Source organism: Tenrec ecaudatus, chromosome 16, assembly GCF_050624435.1.
Source record: "Tenrec ecaudatus isolate mTenEca1 chromosome 16, mTenEca1.hap1, whole genome shotgun sequence".
Classification (NCBI taxonomy): Eukaryota; Metazoa; Chordata; class Mammalia; order Afrosoricida; family Tenrecidae; genus Tenrec; species Tenrec ecaudatus.
The window spans coordinates 11,962,045-11,976,640 of NC_134545.1; the positions used below are offsets into that span (position 1 = coordinate 11,962,045).

At 49.1% G+C, this 14,596-nt stretch overlaps 1 protein-coding gene across 1 annotated transcript in view; it reads right to left on the minus strand.

Annotated features, from left to right (window-relative positions):
* The window catches only part of FBXW8 (F-box and WD repeat domain containing 8), a 128,866-nt gene that overhangs the window by 12,915 nt on the left and 101,355 nt on the right, over window positions 1–14,596 (minus strand). Inside the window, exon 8 of the mRNA XM_075533848.1 lies at window positions 7,854–7,981. Within this exon, the coding sequence (XP_075389963.1) occupies window positions 7,854–7,981 (128 nt within the window). The remainder of the gene's footprint in view (window positions 1–7,853; window positions 7,982–14,596) is intronic.

The window sequence follows — 14,596 nt, forward strand, 5'->3', positions numbered from 1 at the left end:
CACACTGTGGCCTTCACTCTACGGACTATTACGAGCCATAAAGAAAGGCTGATCAGTGCGACCACGGCGAGCCTTGACACCATTAAGTGAAGGAGCCCACGGGCAGGGTGCAGGCAGTCCCTGGATTATTCTGGTGGGACCTGTGGACCACAGCCTTTATGCAGGGTTTCAACCTGATTCTGTGATGCTCCTCAAAGCAAAGCAGCAATAGGCCAGGATTCTGACATTTTGGGTGATTTATCACAGGAACCAGAATGGGAACGAACCTGTGTTAAAACCCGGAATGGTAGACTCGGAAGCCCCCCCAGGAGGCTGATGTGTGTACACTCCAACAGGTGGTTGGCTGCCATCTTAGTGTTCAGGTTCTGCAAACATGCCTTCGTTTTGAAATGAGCGAATCAACCTGCACACTCAACAAATTATTCATTACTTGCTGTAGTAGGTCCACCTTTTAAATCACGGAAAAAGCCTGGAGCCTTTTCTTGCACTTAAGTGAGGTTAAAGAAGACCCACACAGATTCCTGAAGGCACAGTTAGGAAGCGATCTCATTCATCACCTGGAAGCAGCTTGCAGTGTTCAGAGAGGTGGGAGGGGAGGGGAGGGGAGGGGAGCAGAGGGGCTGCTAATGGGGATAGGGTTTCTCTTGGTGGAGAGATGCGAATGCTCTTCAATGGACTGTGGTGGTAGTTACACAATCCTGTGAACTCATTAAAAACCACTGAGTTTTACAATTTAAATCACAAACTGTATGGTATGTGAATTTTCTCTCAATAAAGCTGCTAGAAAATTAAAAAATGTAAGAACCTGGGCAGGGAAGACTGTGGGTTTGTTGATTCACCCATGTTGCCTTGGCAACCCAGTAACAGCCTGCAGCACAGCCTTACCCCTAGCGCTTCTCCTCCGTGGGGCGGAGGCAAGCTTCTCCAGGAGAGGCCCCTGATTTCACGGGAGAGGAATGAGGTCACAGACCAGAACGCCGAGAATGACAGAAGGGAGAAGCCCCTCGGTCAGCCAGCCCCGCTTGCCAAGGGCAGGGTGTCTTGAAATCATTTAAAAGAAAGGGGGATGGGGGTTCTGATTCCAGCCGAGATGGAAGCAGCCATGACTGCACATGTCTCCTGTGATTACATCCCAAACCTCTGGACAAAACCCCACCCCCCGCCCTGCAAAAGTGAACGAAGGATTAAGGAGAGCCACACACACAGAGGAGGAATCTGCATCTTCCTCTCGCTCAGGGAGCCTTGGGCAGCCTTTAGGCTAACCAAAAGGTGAATAGTTCAAATGCAAGAGCTGCTCTCTGGGCGACCCTTTTCGGGCTGCTCAGCTCTGTCCTACAGACTGTGTGATGGCAGTGGGCTGGGCTTGGGGGTCTTTCTCTCCAGGCTCTGCCCTGAGAGCGAGGCTTCAGTGCAGACAGCTAGGCGGCGGTGCTGAGGTTACAGTCCAGCAGGTGTGCCCCACCCCCTTCTTTCTCCTGGGGTTCTCTGCCAAGAGCAGTCACAGAGCTGCACAGAGGCATCAATGCGGCAGGTAAAACTTGGGAGCAAGAAACGCCCTCTTCATCAAAGAACAAAAAATCATATCATTGGCTGCACACCTCCATGATACGATCGCCGAAGACAAACGGGTACATAAGCAAATGTGGCGAAGAAAGCTGATGGTGCCCGGCTATCAAAAGAGATAGTGTCTGGGGTCTTAAAGGCTTGAAGGTGAACAAGCAGCCATCTAGCTCAGAAGCAATAAAGCCCACATGGAAGAAGCACACCAGGCGGTGCGATCACGAGGTGCCAAAGGGACCAGGTATAAGGCATCATGCAAAAAAAAAAAAAAGTATATACATATATATATGTATATATATACCATAGTGAATGAAGGGGGAAGTGCAGAGTGGAGACCCGAGGCCCAAGTGTCGACCACTGGAGATCCCCTCACAGAGGGGTTTAGGAGAGGAGACGAGACGGGTCAGTCAGGGTGCGATATAGTACCTATGAAGAACACAGCTTTCCCCCAGATCCTGGATGTTTCCTCCCCCCAACTACCATGATCCGAATTCTACCTTGCAGGACTGGATAGGGCAGAGGTTGTACACTGCTGCATATGGGAGCTGGAGGCACAGGGAACCCAGGGAGGACGATACCTTCAGGACCAGGGGTGTGAGGGGCGAGGCTGGGAGAGTGGAGGGTGAGTGGGTTGGAAAGGGGGAACTGATTAAAAAGGATCCACATGTGACCTCCTCCCTGGGAGATGGACGGCAGAGAAGGGGGGGAAGGGAGACTCCGGATAGGGCAAGATATGACAAAATAACAATCTGTGGATTATCAAGGGCTCATGAGGGAGGGGGGAGCGGGGAGAGAGGGAAAAAAGAAAAAAGACCTGATGCAGAGGGCTTAAGTGGAGAGCAAGTGCTTTGAGAGTGATTAGGGCAAAGAATGTAGGGATGTGCTTTATACAATTGATGTATGTTTATGTGTGGATTGTGATAAGAGTTGTATGAGCTCCTAATAAAATGTAAAAAAAGAAAAAAAAGCAAGAAAATGATTAGGGCAAAGAATGTACAGATGTGCTTTATACAATTGATGTATGTATATGCATGGATTGTGATAAGAGTTGTATGAGCCCCTAATAAAATGTTAAAAAAAAAAAAAAGAAACGCCCTCTTTGGCCAGAGGGACAGGCAAAGGGGTCCCTGCAGAGGGAAAGTGTAGGAGTTCCCAGGGAGGGGGCTCCTGTAACGCTGACATGAGCACACACACATCCCAGACTCACCCTGAGCTGTGTGGGGCAGGTCCAAAGCAGGCCAGCAAACGCCACGCAAACAGAGCCCACTGGAAACCACTGCCATGCCTTGTCTAGCACCTGGGCCGCAAGCACGGGGCTGACTGAGAGCAGCATACAGAGGCTTTAGAAGAGGTGCTGACGCTTCAATTACTGGCCTAGGAAGGCCAGGCGGACCCTGCAGCCTGAACCTAACTAGGGTGGACTGCTTGTTTCAAGTAAGACAAAAGATGTCAATCTCCTGAGGATGATACAGGACTAAGTCAAGAGTACTGTTTGTGTCAAAGCCACAGAAACCTTCACTAAGGCAGAAGCTCTGGTTTAACATCTCCATCTGTGGCAGACACTTCTGGAGGTGGCTGTCCCATCTCTCCAGGCCCGCCCCAAGGAGTCTGTCCTTAGTCAGCGCCTCTCAGGAGGTCCCACATCAGATGCCTTTGAAGTGTTCTTAGAGTTCTGGGAACATAGAAAGTCTGAAGGGGGTGCAGGATGAATGAGGTGTGGTTCCCCAATGAAATTCTCCAAGGGCAGCCCTTGCTGCTTGGCTGAAGGAGCAGGTGCTTTGCCGTGATGGGAAAATGCTCTTTGAACAACTTCTCTGGTCTTTTGTCGTTTTCAGTTTTCTTTGAACTCACAGGAAGCCCCTGGGTTGATCCTGTACCCCCTCTGATGACGTCTCTGTCTTGATTGTAACTGAGCCAGAAGTCCCTATTGTGATGGGACCTTTTTTAAAAGCCACCTTAGGAAGACAAGCAACTGTATAATTAATCTGAGAGAAATTGTCTACAGCCCTCCGCTGACTACAGAGACATGTTTAAACACAATGCGGCATAGACTGGAATCCTAGTACCAATGTTGACTTACCCTTGTATCACAGGATCCGAAGTGTACACAATATACATTCACAACGTACAAGCGATAAGACCACACAAAACACAGGAAAACAGAACTGATGCTCAACGGAAAAGAATTTACATACGAGGGTACCTCCCCCCCCAAACTATGCTCATTTGCTTTTTTGATGTGAGTTGTTCCTCCACCAGGTCAGACTGTTAATCAAGCTTTCTATTTAGAGGTTCTGAAAAGAATGCATAACAATGTGTGATAAAAAAAGGCCTGATTTGTGGCAGATGGGGGACTTGTTTTGCCACTGCGACAATGCACCTGCTCACACAGCACCAGTTTTTGGCTGAAAACAGCATGCCTCTCTTGCCCCACGGATCTGATTCACCTGACCTTACTCTGTGCAACTTCTTTTTCGTTTCCGCAAATGCAGAGGGACATGAAAGGACAGTGATTTGAGGACACAGAAGAGGTGAAGAAAAAAACGAGGGAGGTGTTGTCAGCCATCCAAACAGATGAGTTTGAAAAATGTTTACAGGAATGGAACCACAGATTTGACAAATGTATTCAGTGTCATGGAGGGTACTTTGAAGGGGATAGGTTGTTTTGTTAAAATAAATAAATAAACACATAGTTCTGGGGAAACATTGTGGTTTTTTGGGGGGGAGAGGTACTCCTTCCTATGTTAACCCTGAGGTAACTCATGTCTAAGGCTTATCAGCCACCAGAAGCAGCTCCTGTCACTTTCCTCTAAGGCATAAATAAAGGTACAATGGAATGGAGCGAGTGACGGCGTTGTTCTCATCAGAGCAACAGAGACTATAAAACATTGAATAATAAACATAGAATCCAAAATATAACATCTAAAATAAAAAAAATCACTAGATGGGTCCAAGAGCAGAATGGAGGTGAGAGAGGAAAGTCGATAATCATGTATCCAATCTGAAGAACAGAAAGAAAAATCTGGGCAAGATCATGACGGGAGTATAAATGACTGTGGGGTGGAGTCCCAGAGGAGAAAGGATTCAAGCAGAAAAATATTTGAAGACATAATGGCTGAAAAAAATCTCAAATATGATGGAACCAGAGAGGCCTACACTTCCCAACACTCCCAATTAATTCTGAGGCGCCATGATTAAGAGATTCCAAAGCTATAAAGTGAAACTGTTTAAAGAAAAAAAAGTGCATCTTAGAATAAAATGCATACATTATTAAGTGCATGGTAATTACACCAGGCCCTGCCGTGGTTACATAAAACAGACTCAAACACCCAGGTCTAAGGCCTAATGTCCACCCCCCCTGTAACACTGACCCAGTTCTTTGCCTGGTCTCCATCCTGACACAAGTCTCGTGCAAAAACCTCACCCCTCTCCTCCCTGCCACTCTGCAATCTCTTCCTCTCAGGAGAAGAAAAACCATAATCTCACAATTTCTCCTCCCTAACAAATGAGAAACTGCTTGCAAAATTCCACCCATGTTTGCAAACTACAAATCCAGCTGAGTTCCCTGCTTTAATGAAAACCTTATTTCAGCCTCAATCTGAGACAGTTTTATGATCTTTAGAGTCCATTTCATTCTCAAGTTATTTATAAAGTACTAAGCGAGACTATAGTGGGAATTAAGCTTTTTTTTTTTTAAAGCTATCTCCCAGGTTTTGTGACTTTTTCTCCCCCCCCCCCCATCAGCCACTGAAAGCTAGTCAAGGACATGGTTCTTTCTCAGAGTTTTCACAATATTCTAGTCCCTTTTCCCATTTTTGAAATGAAACACACAAGCCCGGGCATGCATCTTAAAGCAAGCCTACATATTGCTATTAAGCTTTTGGAGAGGAAAAAAGCTTTCCCTCCACCACATTGAAATGTCTCAATGTCTCATTTCTTCCTTTTTCTAAAACAAAAAGCTCAAATAGATGAACACCTGTGTTTTCAATGCAAGTTACGGACACTGATATTTGATTAATCAAGTGCGGCCTCATGTGAGTCTGGCCCCAATGGTCTGAAAGCTAGTGAGCAGCCGCAGGGCAGGCCCTGATTCATGCCACAGCCCGGCCACCTCCCAACTCTGTATCACTCATCTATTCTTCTCATCCATAGAAACGGGATTTTTTTTTTTTTTAGAGAAACATGTTTCCTGGAAAAAAAAAAAAAAAGGCTTTCCATGGACATATTTGGACTTCAAAGAACCCGAGAAGAAAAGCCAGTCTCAGGGAAGAACCTGACTCCAGAGGGAACAGCCTCCCCAAGCTATGGCCTTATCTACCCTGAGAGCAGAAAGAATAGAAAGTTCCTGCCACAGCTCCCAACCCCAACCAATGGACCCCAACAGGGAGGCCAGCAGATATGGACAGGAGCTCACATCCTTAGAAAAGTCCAGACACACCGGCCCAGGTCAGCCCCAGAGACCCTCAGAGAGACCCTTGATACCCTGAACCCAAACTCTCCTCCAAGGTCACCTTTTGAGCAGCACACGAAATGAAGGGCAGTAGCCACGAGTACAGGAAACCAAAGGGTCAACCCTTACTGCCCATCAGCGCTGACAGGACACGAAAGGAACCACCAGAATGCAACGAATACGCCTTTACACACTGGAAAGCGGTAACTCACCCACCAGTATAGGAACCAGATTTACTATGCAAACATGCCTCCAGAACACAACGAAATATTATTTTTAAATGATCAGAAAGCCCTTTGATAGCAGGCATTTAGATCCTCTCTGGCAATGGCAACAGAACTAGGCAGCCCTGCTCCGACCACACAGCAGGCAGTCTCCTCGCTGGGGCTGCGATCAATGTGTGGCTGGTCGTGGGTCGCATGGTCTGCTTGGACACTGTGCTTCTAGGGCTAAGTGGGATGAGTGATGGAGAAAGCAGAGACCTCCTGTGAGCCTCGCTGTGCTCCTGCTGCAAGCGGGCTTTGAAGCAGACTCCACATTCCTCAGCCTGTCCCTGTGGATGTCCCCAAGAGCCCTCTGCAGCACCCTCCTGGAGAAAGAGCAGCCGCTAGCTCCCTGGGGAGGATTGGGCCGGACAGGCTGAGACGCTCTGTGTAGCTCAATCTGGGAAACAACCATGCGGGCACCACATTAGCTGTACAGACTGGTGTCTTTCCTTGGCGGTGCAGTATGTGGGACGCTTATCAAGCCTAGTGGTTTGCTGCTGTGGTGGGTTTGTTGTTAGGGTTGTTAGTTTCTTAAGAGAAAAACATGCCCCCCAAGGAGCTCCACTCTCAGGCGTCTAGATAGCTGCTTCCGCAGGAGGGCTGGAGGGAAAAAAGGCAGTGGTCAGAAATTCGCCGTGGAGTTTACTCCCGTTATCTTTTTGTTCAAAGTGGGCAGAGTAGCTCGAGAGGTGGAGGTCGGGAGTTGAAAATATTATTTGACAAAATAATTATTTTTGCAAGCTGCCACACTGGCGGGACAGAGGCCTGGGATTTGGCACAGAGGAGTGCCCGCCTCACAATCTGATGCCCACCACGGAGCAGACCACCACCTGCAGTGCAGGGCCAGGCACAGGGGAGGGGTGCCACAGAGCCTGGCCTCCAGCCATGCTACTTCTCTTTGGGGTATTGGATCAGACATGGCCGAAAACCAGCCAAAAAACAAAGAAAGAAAGGAAAAGAAAGGGCCAGGAAGGGAGGGAGGGAACCCAGAATCTGGACTCTGAGGGTCCTTTCAAACACTTTAATCCTTTCGTGCGGATGGTTCCTGGAGCGTCCGTGGCTGGCACTGGACCCTGTACCGGGAAAAGCCGACTCCCTAAGCCAATGCGTTGCAGAGAAGACTGCTAATCAGCTGCACAGAAACTGGAGCCTGCTCACAGGCAGTCTCTTTTCCCCATCACCAGAGGGACACCACAGTGTGCTGAAATACACTCCTGACATCATTTGGCAGGCAACCCGATTCTGTTGAACAGGATTCATCCCTTAGGTTATTGTTTGTAATATTAGAAAGTGAGCTTTTAAATGCCAAACAAATTTTGCAGCAGGGGGACAAAAAATATTCCAAGTGGTCTCACTGGACCTTCCACCAACTGCGTCCACCAAATGGCTTAAAAGGCAACCTTCCCAGGGTGCTTCAGAAAGGAGGCAGAGGCCCAGTGATATGCGAGCGTCACCTAATGCCAGACTTTGTTCTTCAAGTTCACAGAGGCAGTGTTGACGGACTCGAGGTGGCTCGAGCTCTGGGGTGCAGCAGCAAAGCCCCCACAGACGCTGGGTGCTGAGCGGCTCAGGCCTACCTCCTGTCCATGTTGCCGCTGACCATGAGGCTGGGAGGACTGTCTCGGAGGTTGACACATGTGAAGTCACCAAGTGCATTCCCCAGCTTCGAGATGCAGCGTTCTGCTTCCAGGCTGCACACCAGGATCTGGGGGAGGAAGGAACATAGGGGCTATGTCATTACCGATACCATTCCTGAATCTGATGCTTTCAGCTCAGCAGTGTCCAAGATGGGAATGCCACCTACCACTCGGCTCTTTGCAAAGGTGTTCTGCTCCTCAACTCCCCGGGCCTTTCCAGGTGAGGGGTGGCTAACCTGGGTGTGGCTATCCCGTAAGAACCCAACCAAAGAGTTCCTCAGGCCATGGTGCCAACACCCTCAAAGAAGACCAAAAAGAAACATGTACAGTGGGGCATTGGGTACCCTGGCTGCGGCTGGCTGATGTTTCCGTTGTTTGCATAGCAAAAGCGGTCTGGAATAAAGGCTGCTGACAGCTTCTGACTGGGATCGGATGGGAAAGCGACCAGGGAACTTGCAGGGGAGCCACCTGCGGTCCTCCTTCTGTCTCCTCTCCGTCACACCACAGGAAGAGGAAGCCTGCCGAGTTAGCCAGTAGACCACACCGCACACCAAAACTTAAGCCCTTCCTGTCGCTTTGTCCACTTGCTAATTTTAGAAAGTGCTGTCCCCCACGTACAGATGAAGGAGAGTAAGAAAGGGGACTTCTCTCTCTGGGCAGAGCTTCACTGCACTGGAGCCCGTCTGTAGGGCGTTCCAGCAAGAATTTAACACACACACAAGCCCCATCCATGTGGAGGCAATTTAAGGTTCTGTTTTGCTTTTGATTACAAATCTTCATAGTTCAATAAACACTAAATGCTTGGGATTATAGCCGGAAGTAAGGGCCTGACTAAGTAATTGACTATCTCATCACCCCAAAGATTTTTGAAAATAATCAGGAAGTGAGCCTATGTCACCAAACTAAAGCATTTTCATAGCATCCGGGCTGTCTGGAGAAGATGGCAGGCCTTCTCCACAAGTCAGCTGTCGGGGGTGAGGGCGGGGTGGGACCTTCAGTCCGTCTCCACCTTGAGAACCACCCCAGCGTCTGCCCATGGTGAGCCTCTGGACACGGTTGACAGCAAAAACAGCTCTCCAATGTTAGTTAGCCATTCTCAGAAGCCAGAAGCTTCTGAAGGGAAAGAGGACTGCCTTTCAGGCTTTCAAATGCCTTAACCCACCGAGACTCCGGAGGACCAGCTCTAATACAGCTGAAAACCAACGGTTCTGCCCTGGAATTTTCAACAATTCTAAAACTTCCAAAATAAGATTCTTCTTCCAACGGAGAACAAGGAAACCATCAACCCTCCTATCTACAGTTAATAACATACTCTCATAAAACTCGTTCTCCTGGAGAGACAGGAAGCTAGGACGAGCCACCTGTGACGAGCAGACGGCTCTGTCCCCTTCCTTCCCTATCGGCAGAGAGGGTTGGTGGGCACCGTGCTTTCTTGTTTATAAGACACCTCAGTGTCTGTAGCAGGAAAAGAGGCCTCGGTAATCAGTAAAATGCCCACAGTAGGTACAAGAAGTGAAATCTGATACTGATTCAGATTTTTGACAAGTTCTTTTTTGAAGGCTCGCTTCTGCGTGATCTATTGAGACCCGATCCCCTGCCAAAAACTAGCTTTCTACAAATTCATCATAAAGACATCTGAGTTCGTAGTCGGGAGTCAAGTATTTTCTAGAATGTTTAATAATTCAATGAATCAGAACTATCCACAGAGTACCTTTACCATGACGTTTAGTTAAAGACCACAGAGAGTAGAAAATACATTACCCATCTCAGAGGCGGTTCTTTCCATGTTACAAGTCCCTTAACGACCTTTACCATCGCTCCCACCCTCCCTCCCGCACTCTCTCTCTTTTAATAAGGTTGAGCAAATGGGACTTCATTTTATCTGATTGCCACAGACTAGTAAGATTAATTATTCATGTGCACGCTCTCCCTCTTGTTAAGACCATGCATTAGACTAATTTTTCTCTTTATTGCTCTAGTTGGGCGAGTCTCAGTCCATGGCCACTTGACTGGCTCTCAGAGGTGCACGGCGAGGCTGGAGAGAAGGGAAAAACTGCCCGTGGCCAAAGTCCTGGAGAAAATGCTCGGCACTAATGTGACCGCCAGATCAATAGCTGTTGTTGGGGTGTTTGTCTCTAAGTACTAAGTGTATGTTACAAAGGAGGCTCAGTAGTGATTACAGAGCAAAATTTTTAGCAGGGTCAGATGTTTCTTGAAGAATTCTCTGCAGAGAATTCTCGGCTGGCAGGACCGTGCAAAGGTGACTGCCCGGAGTGCGGTGTAGTCACACGGTGCAGAGTCACATGGCGCTGGGGCTTCTCTTCCCCTGGGCATGACGGACCAAACGAGCGTCTCTTTCAAAAGATCTTCGGGAGAAAGTTCCATGATCCACACCCCACTACCCCCTGCCCCGACTTAGAGACCTTATTTTAAAAAATCCAAGTCTTTGATGTTTAACTTTCAACTTTGTACACTTATTCAGACTTTGCTGAAAGCTTTGATTTCTAAAGTCTCTTCTTTTAATTTCAAATATGATACATGCGTGTACCATAGTCCAATATAATAGAGAGTGGCAGCCTGCTCCCATAGATAGCCACGTTAAGGGCGGGAAGGGAGGGAGGCCCTTGTACAACTTTCCAGCACACATTTCTGTGTGTGCATATACACATGTTTTCTGATCTCTGCATGGGATTAACATTCTGAAATATTTTCTCCCACAAAACCACATGTCTTCAGTTGGTCCCTTGTCAGGACCTATCGATTGAGCTTGTTCCTAGCGCCTCCCCTTTCCCCCTTTCAGATCTTGTTCTTTGTAATGATTGCACACAATTTCTCTGTGAATACAGAATTCCACGTGGATATATATCTGGTGGTTTCTTTTTTTATAGTAAATAAACACTGCTGTAATCCAGTCAACAAATATTGATTAGTCATCTAAGTCCACAGCCCAGGTATGGACAGGGACAACCATGACGTCCGTTGGGCAGCCTCAGCCTGCTGCCAGCAGGAACCACCCTCCTCTTCACCAGCTGGTGCACGGCCACCAGCTGTCCTGCTCCTCCATCCCGAGATGCGCTCTCTGCGGACGGAGACCCGCCACCCCAGCTTACAGCTATGTTCTGGCAGCGGGTGTTGTGAGCATTGAGGCAGCTGCACAGGGTCAAGGAGGAGGTGGGAGCCACAGGTCCGACAGCAGGGAAGCATCAGCAACATCCCTGGTGCGGGCAGGCAGGCTTGTGACTTTCGGGTGACCGGGCCATTTAGTGTGCCCAGGCCATTTAGTGTGCCCAAGAAAACCTGGGCTTCACTCGACCAAACCCTGACCGACGGCTGCTGTCCTCTAACGGGGTGAACTCAAGGCAGGCCCACTTTCCTCCTCCACTGGTTCCGAACGAGACTGAGCACTTTAAACTGTTCCTAAACCAGGGCTGGACATACCCACCCAAGTCAGCATCTGCCCGTGGTATACAGCAAGCACGGGAAGAGAGGCCCGAGCCTTGCAGGCCCACACGAAGGGGCCAGACACTCGACAGGCGGAGGGCACAAACTCCACATACGCCTTTCTTGCTTCGTTGTACCGCCTGGTACTCATGTAATGGGCGTGACGTCAACTACCACCACCTGAGCTCTCCTCCTCCAAAGGGTAATGAGGGTGATCAGAAAGTGCCCTTGCAAAACTAGAGCATTTTAACAGGCTTTGTGGGTTAGCAGACAGCATGAGCCTCAGCCTCCACTAGCCCGAGACCAGGGGAACTGACGGCCACACCACGACTGGCCACCCTGCTTGGGATCACCAGAGAAGATTCTGAGAGAGTGGGGAAAAACTGAGCAAAGTTCTAAATCAATACACAAACCAGACTTACTGGTCTGATAGAGACAAGGACCCCAGATACCCAGAAACAGCAGGCAGGCCCGTAAAGTTAACACCACCACCTGTGTGTGCAGTGAGCCACATGGGCCACAGGAGCAGGGCTCGTCCCCAAACAGAGCCGGGAGGCAGGAAGGGTGAAGGGAACAGGGCATGGGGGAGGAGGTGGTAGGAGGGCAGTTACATTGAGTGGAACTGCAGCTAATGTCATTAAAGAAAACATGTAGAAATTCTTGAAAGGAAAACTATTTACTGTGGTGTGAGTAAAAGTTTAGAGGGCAAGCTGACCTGGAAAATTGAAAGAAAGAAAAAAGCCAACAACAACAGCAAAGACCACCAGACTTGTCTTCCGGTTCTGCAATGGGTAGACACCCAGAAGAAGGAAGAGCATTTGCTGGTCAGCGTTAAAAGAACTAGCAAGGCACGTGGATCACTGATGATTTGCTGCTGCCATTTTTAAAAGGGGGAGTGACAAAAAGACAGGCGCAGCTTGCCCAGACGGACACAGAGGAACCGACAACAGGCATGGGAAAGAGTTGGAGATTCCTGGACATGGCAAAGTCTACCACGTTTCTTTTGAGATTCCTCGTAATGATTCCTTCCATCGCCAGCACACAGGAGGGGGCTTCACAAATTTTGTGGGAAGCTCACAGGATCTTTTCGTTCTATTTCTATCAACTTTTTGAAGGCGCCCCTCCCGCCCCCCTTACAGTATGCTCTTCTGAGAAAGGAGAAGTCCTCAGAGGCCAACGTGGAGAGACGACGCCAGCACCCCTCATGGTAACTCCTGCTCCCGCCCAGTCAAGGTCACTTTGTGTTCTCTGCTCCTTGTCATCGCAGGTTTACTACCGATGTGCTGCACCCAGTGCTCCTGCACTGCACAGCATCGGGCGCCGCCCTTCTTCTAGAGCCCTGCCTCCCCAGCCTGAGGGTAGGGCTCTCAGCTCGAGAGACTGACTGGAGCAGGCCAGGTGAGCTCCTGCAAGGGGTATTGTTGATACATACCATGCCAGGGGTTGGAAAATACTGTCCTTGATGCACGCAACTACACGTTCCTTGGGGCGGACATCTGATCATGCAATCAGCATGAATAAGGGCAAGTGCCAGGCACGGTGCTAGTTCTACCGTCCCGGCATCTGGCTAGGTGCTTGCATTGATAGGTGGCCGTGTAAGGTGACTGAGGTGCCATGCCAGGCACACTCTCAGAGCTGGTACAGAGTCTGATAACACACGGTCCATCATTTTTTTTTTCGGTTGAACACATTCCCCATAATCCTAGATGTCTAATCTTGCTGCCGACTTGCACAAAGGGAATACGTCACTGTATTCAAAATAGAAGATGGTCTCACAGCTCTGTCTCCCTCGGGAATGTGCAGTCTGGATGCTCTAACACCCAACTGTACCGAGTCCTCAGGCTCCACGCCTGACAACATGGCAGACTAGACTGTCTGAAAGCCCTCCCGTTACAAACGCGGAGCATGCCGGGCCGATTCATCCCAGCAGCCAGCAGCATCCTTGTAGCACATATTGTTCAGCTCACATGGTTAGCTCAGAGCAGCCAGCAAACACACAGGAACCAGAAATGAAGAGAGCACCAACACTTGAAAGGTGCAGAACACATGCAAGCCCGGGGCTGCCCGGGGGCATGTGCCAGGGTCAGGAGCCTAGGGCAATGGGGCAGCTTGGGGCCAAACACAGAGGGGAGCCTCAGAACTGAGATCTCTGATTGAAGTTGGGGTCCATGAAGTGATTCATAGATTCAACTAAAAGTCAGCAAAAAAAATGAAAAAACAAACAAACCACAAAACATTGGCAAAGAGGGAACCTACTGGGAACTGTGTTGCGTCTGCCCCCAGTTGGACTTCAGGTCAGAGATGCTTGCCCTAGAACCTGCCGTCCCAGTCCCACCCTCACAGCGCAGTGTTTGAATTGACACCACCCTTCATTTACGATGCTTTCACCGACCCTCCAGGTACCTGACAGAATCTTCTCAGGTGTCTTGGGAGTTCTACAATTGTGAGTGTGTAATTTAAAAAGGAGCGATTCCAAACTTCAGGGAAAGGACCCAAACTCATGGATACGATCGGACGGAGCGGGCCACATAGGCATGCTGACAAGGTTCCCAGAAACACGCGCGGCGTGCGGGGCAAGAGGAGCCAAAGTGTGGGAGTGTCAACATCAAATACAAGGAGTGTCAGAAAGTTTGAGGACAAGAAACTAAAAGAGAGCAGCATTTCCCATGAATTGTTTGAAGCCCCCAACATGCCCAGAAAACAAGGCAAGTGACGAGCTACGTAAAGAATTAGACAGACCCAAAGGCAGCGTGTGTCAACCAGAACGTAGCTCTGAAGATGGTATTCGGCCTGCACCAGAAATGAAGGCGGGCAGCATGGGGCTTTACGACGCTTGTGGGAAAATTCCACTGTCCACAATCCCATTTTCCCGCAAGGTTTCCGAACCATCCTTGGATGTTGTTCTAACGCAGAAAACCCAAACAGAAGGAATAGCGAGAATGAGGAAAAGGGCACTTTCCAGGAGAAAATGGGTGAGATCGTTCTACAATCGAAAGAAGCCTAAGAAATCTCACACAGGATATTGAAAAATCAACCCACACCTAGACATAACATAGCGAGCGCTCAGGAATTCAGACAAAACCAAACCTACACTCGAGCTGATTCCGGCTGTTCCTTGGGATTTCCAAGACCGCCGCCTTTGGGCGAGCAAACTACCTCCTGGCTCTCCTGCAGATCGGCTGGTGGGTTTAAATCCCGGCCCGTGTGGTTATTGGCCTAACGCTTAGCCCGTGGTGACATCG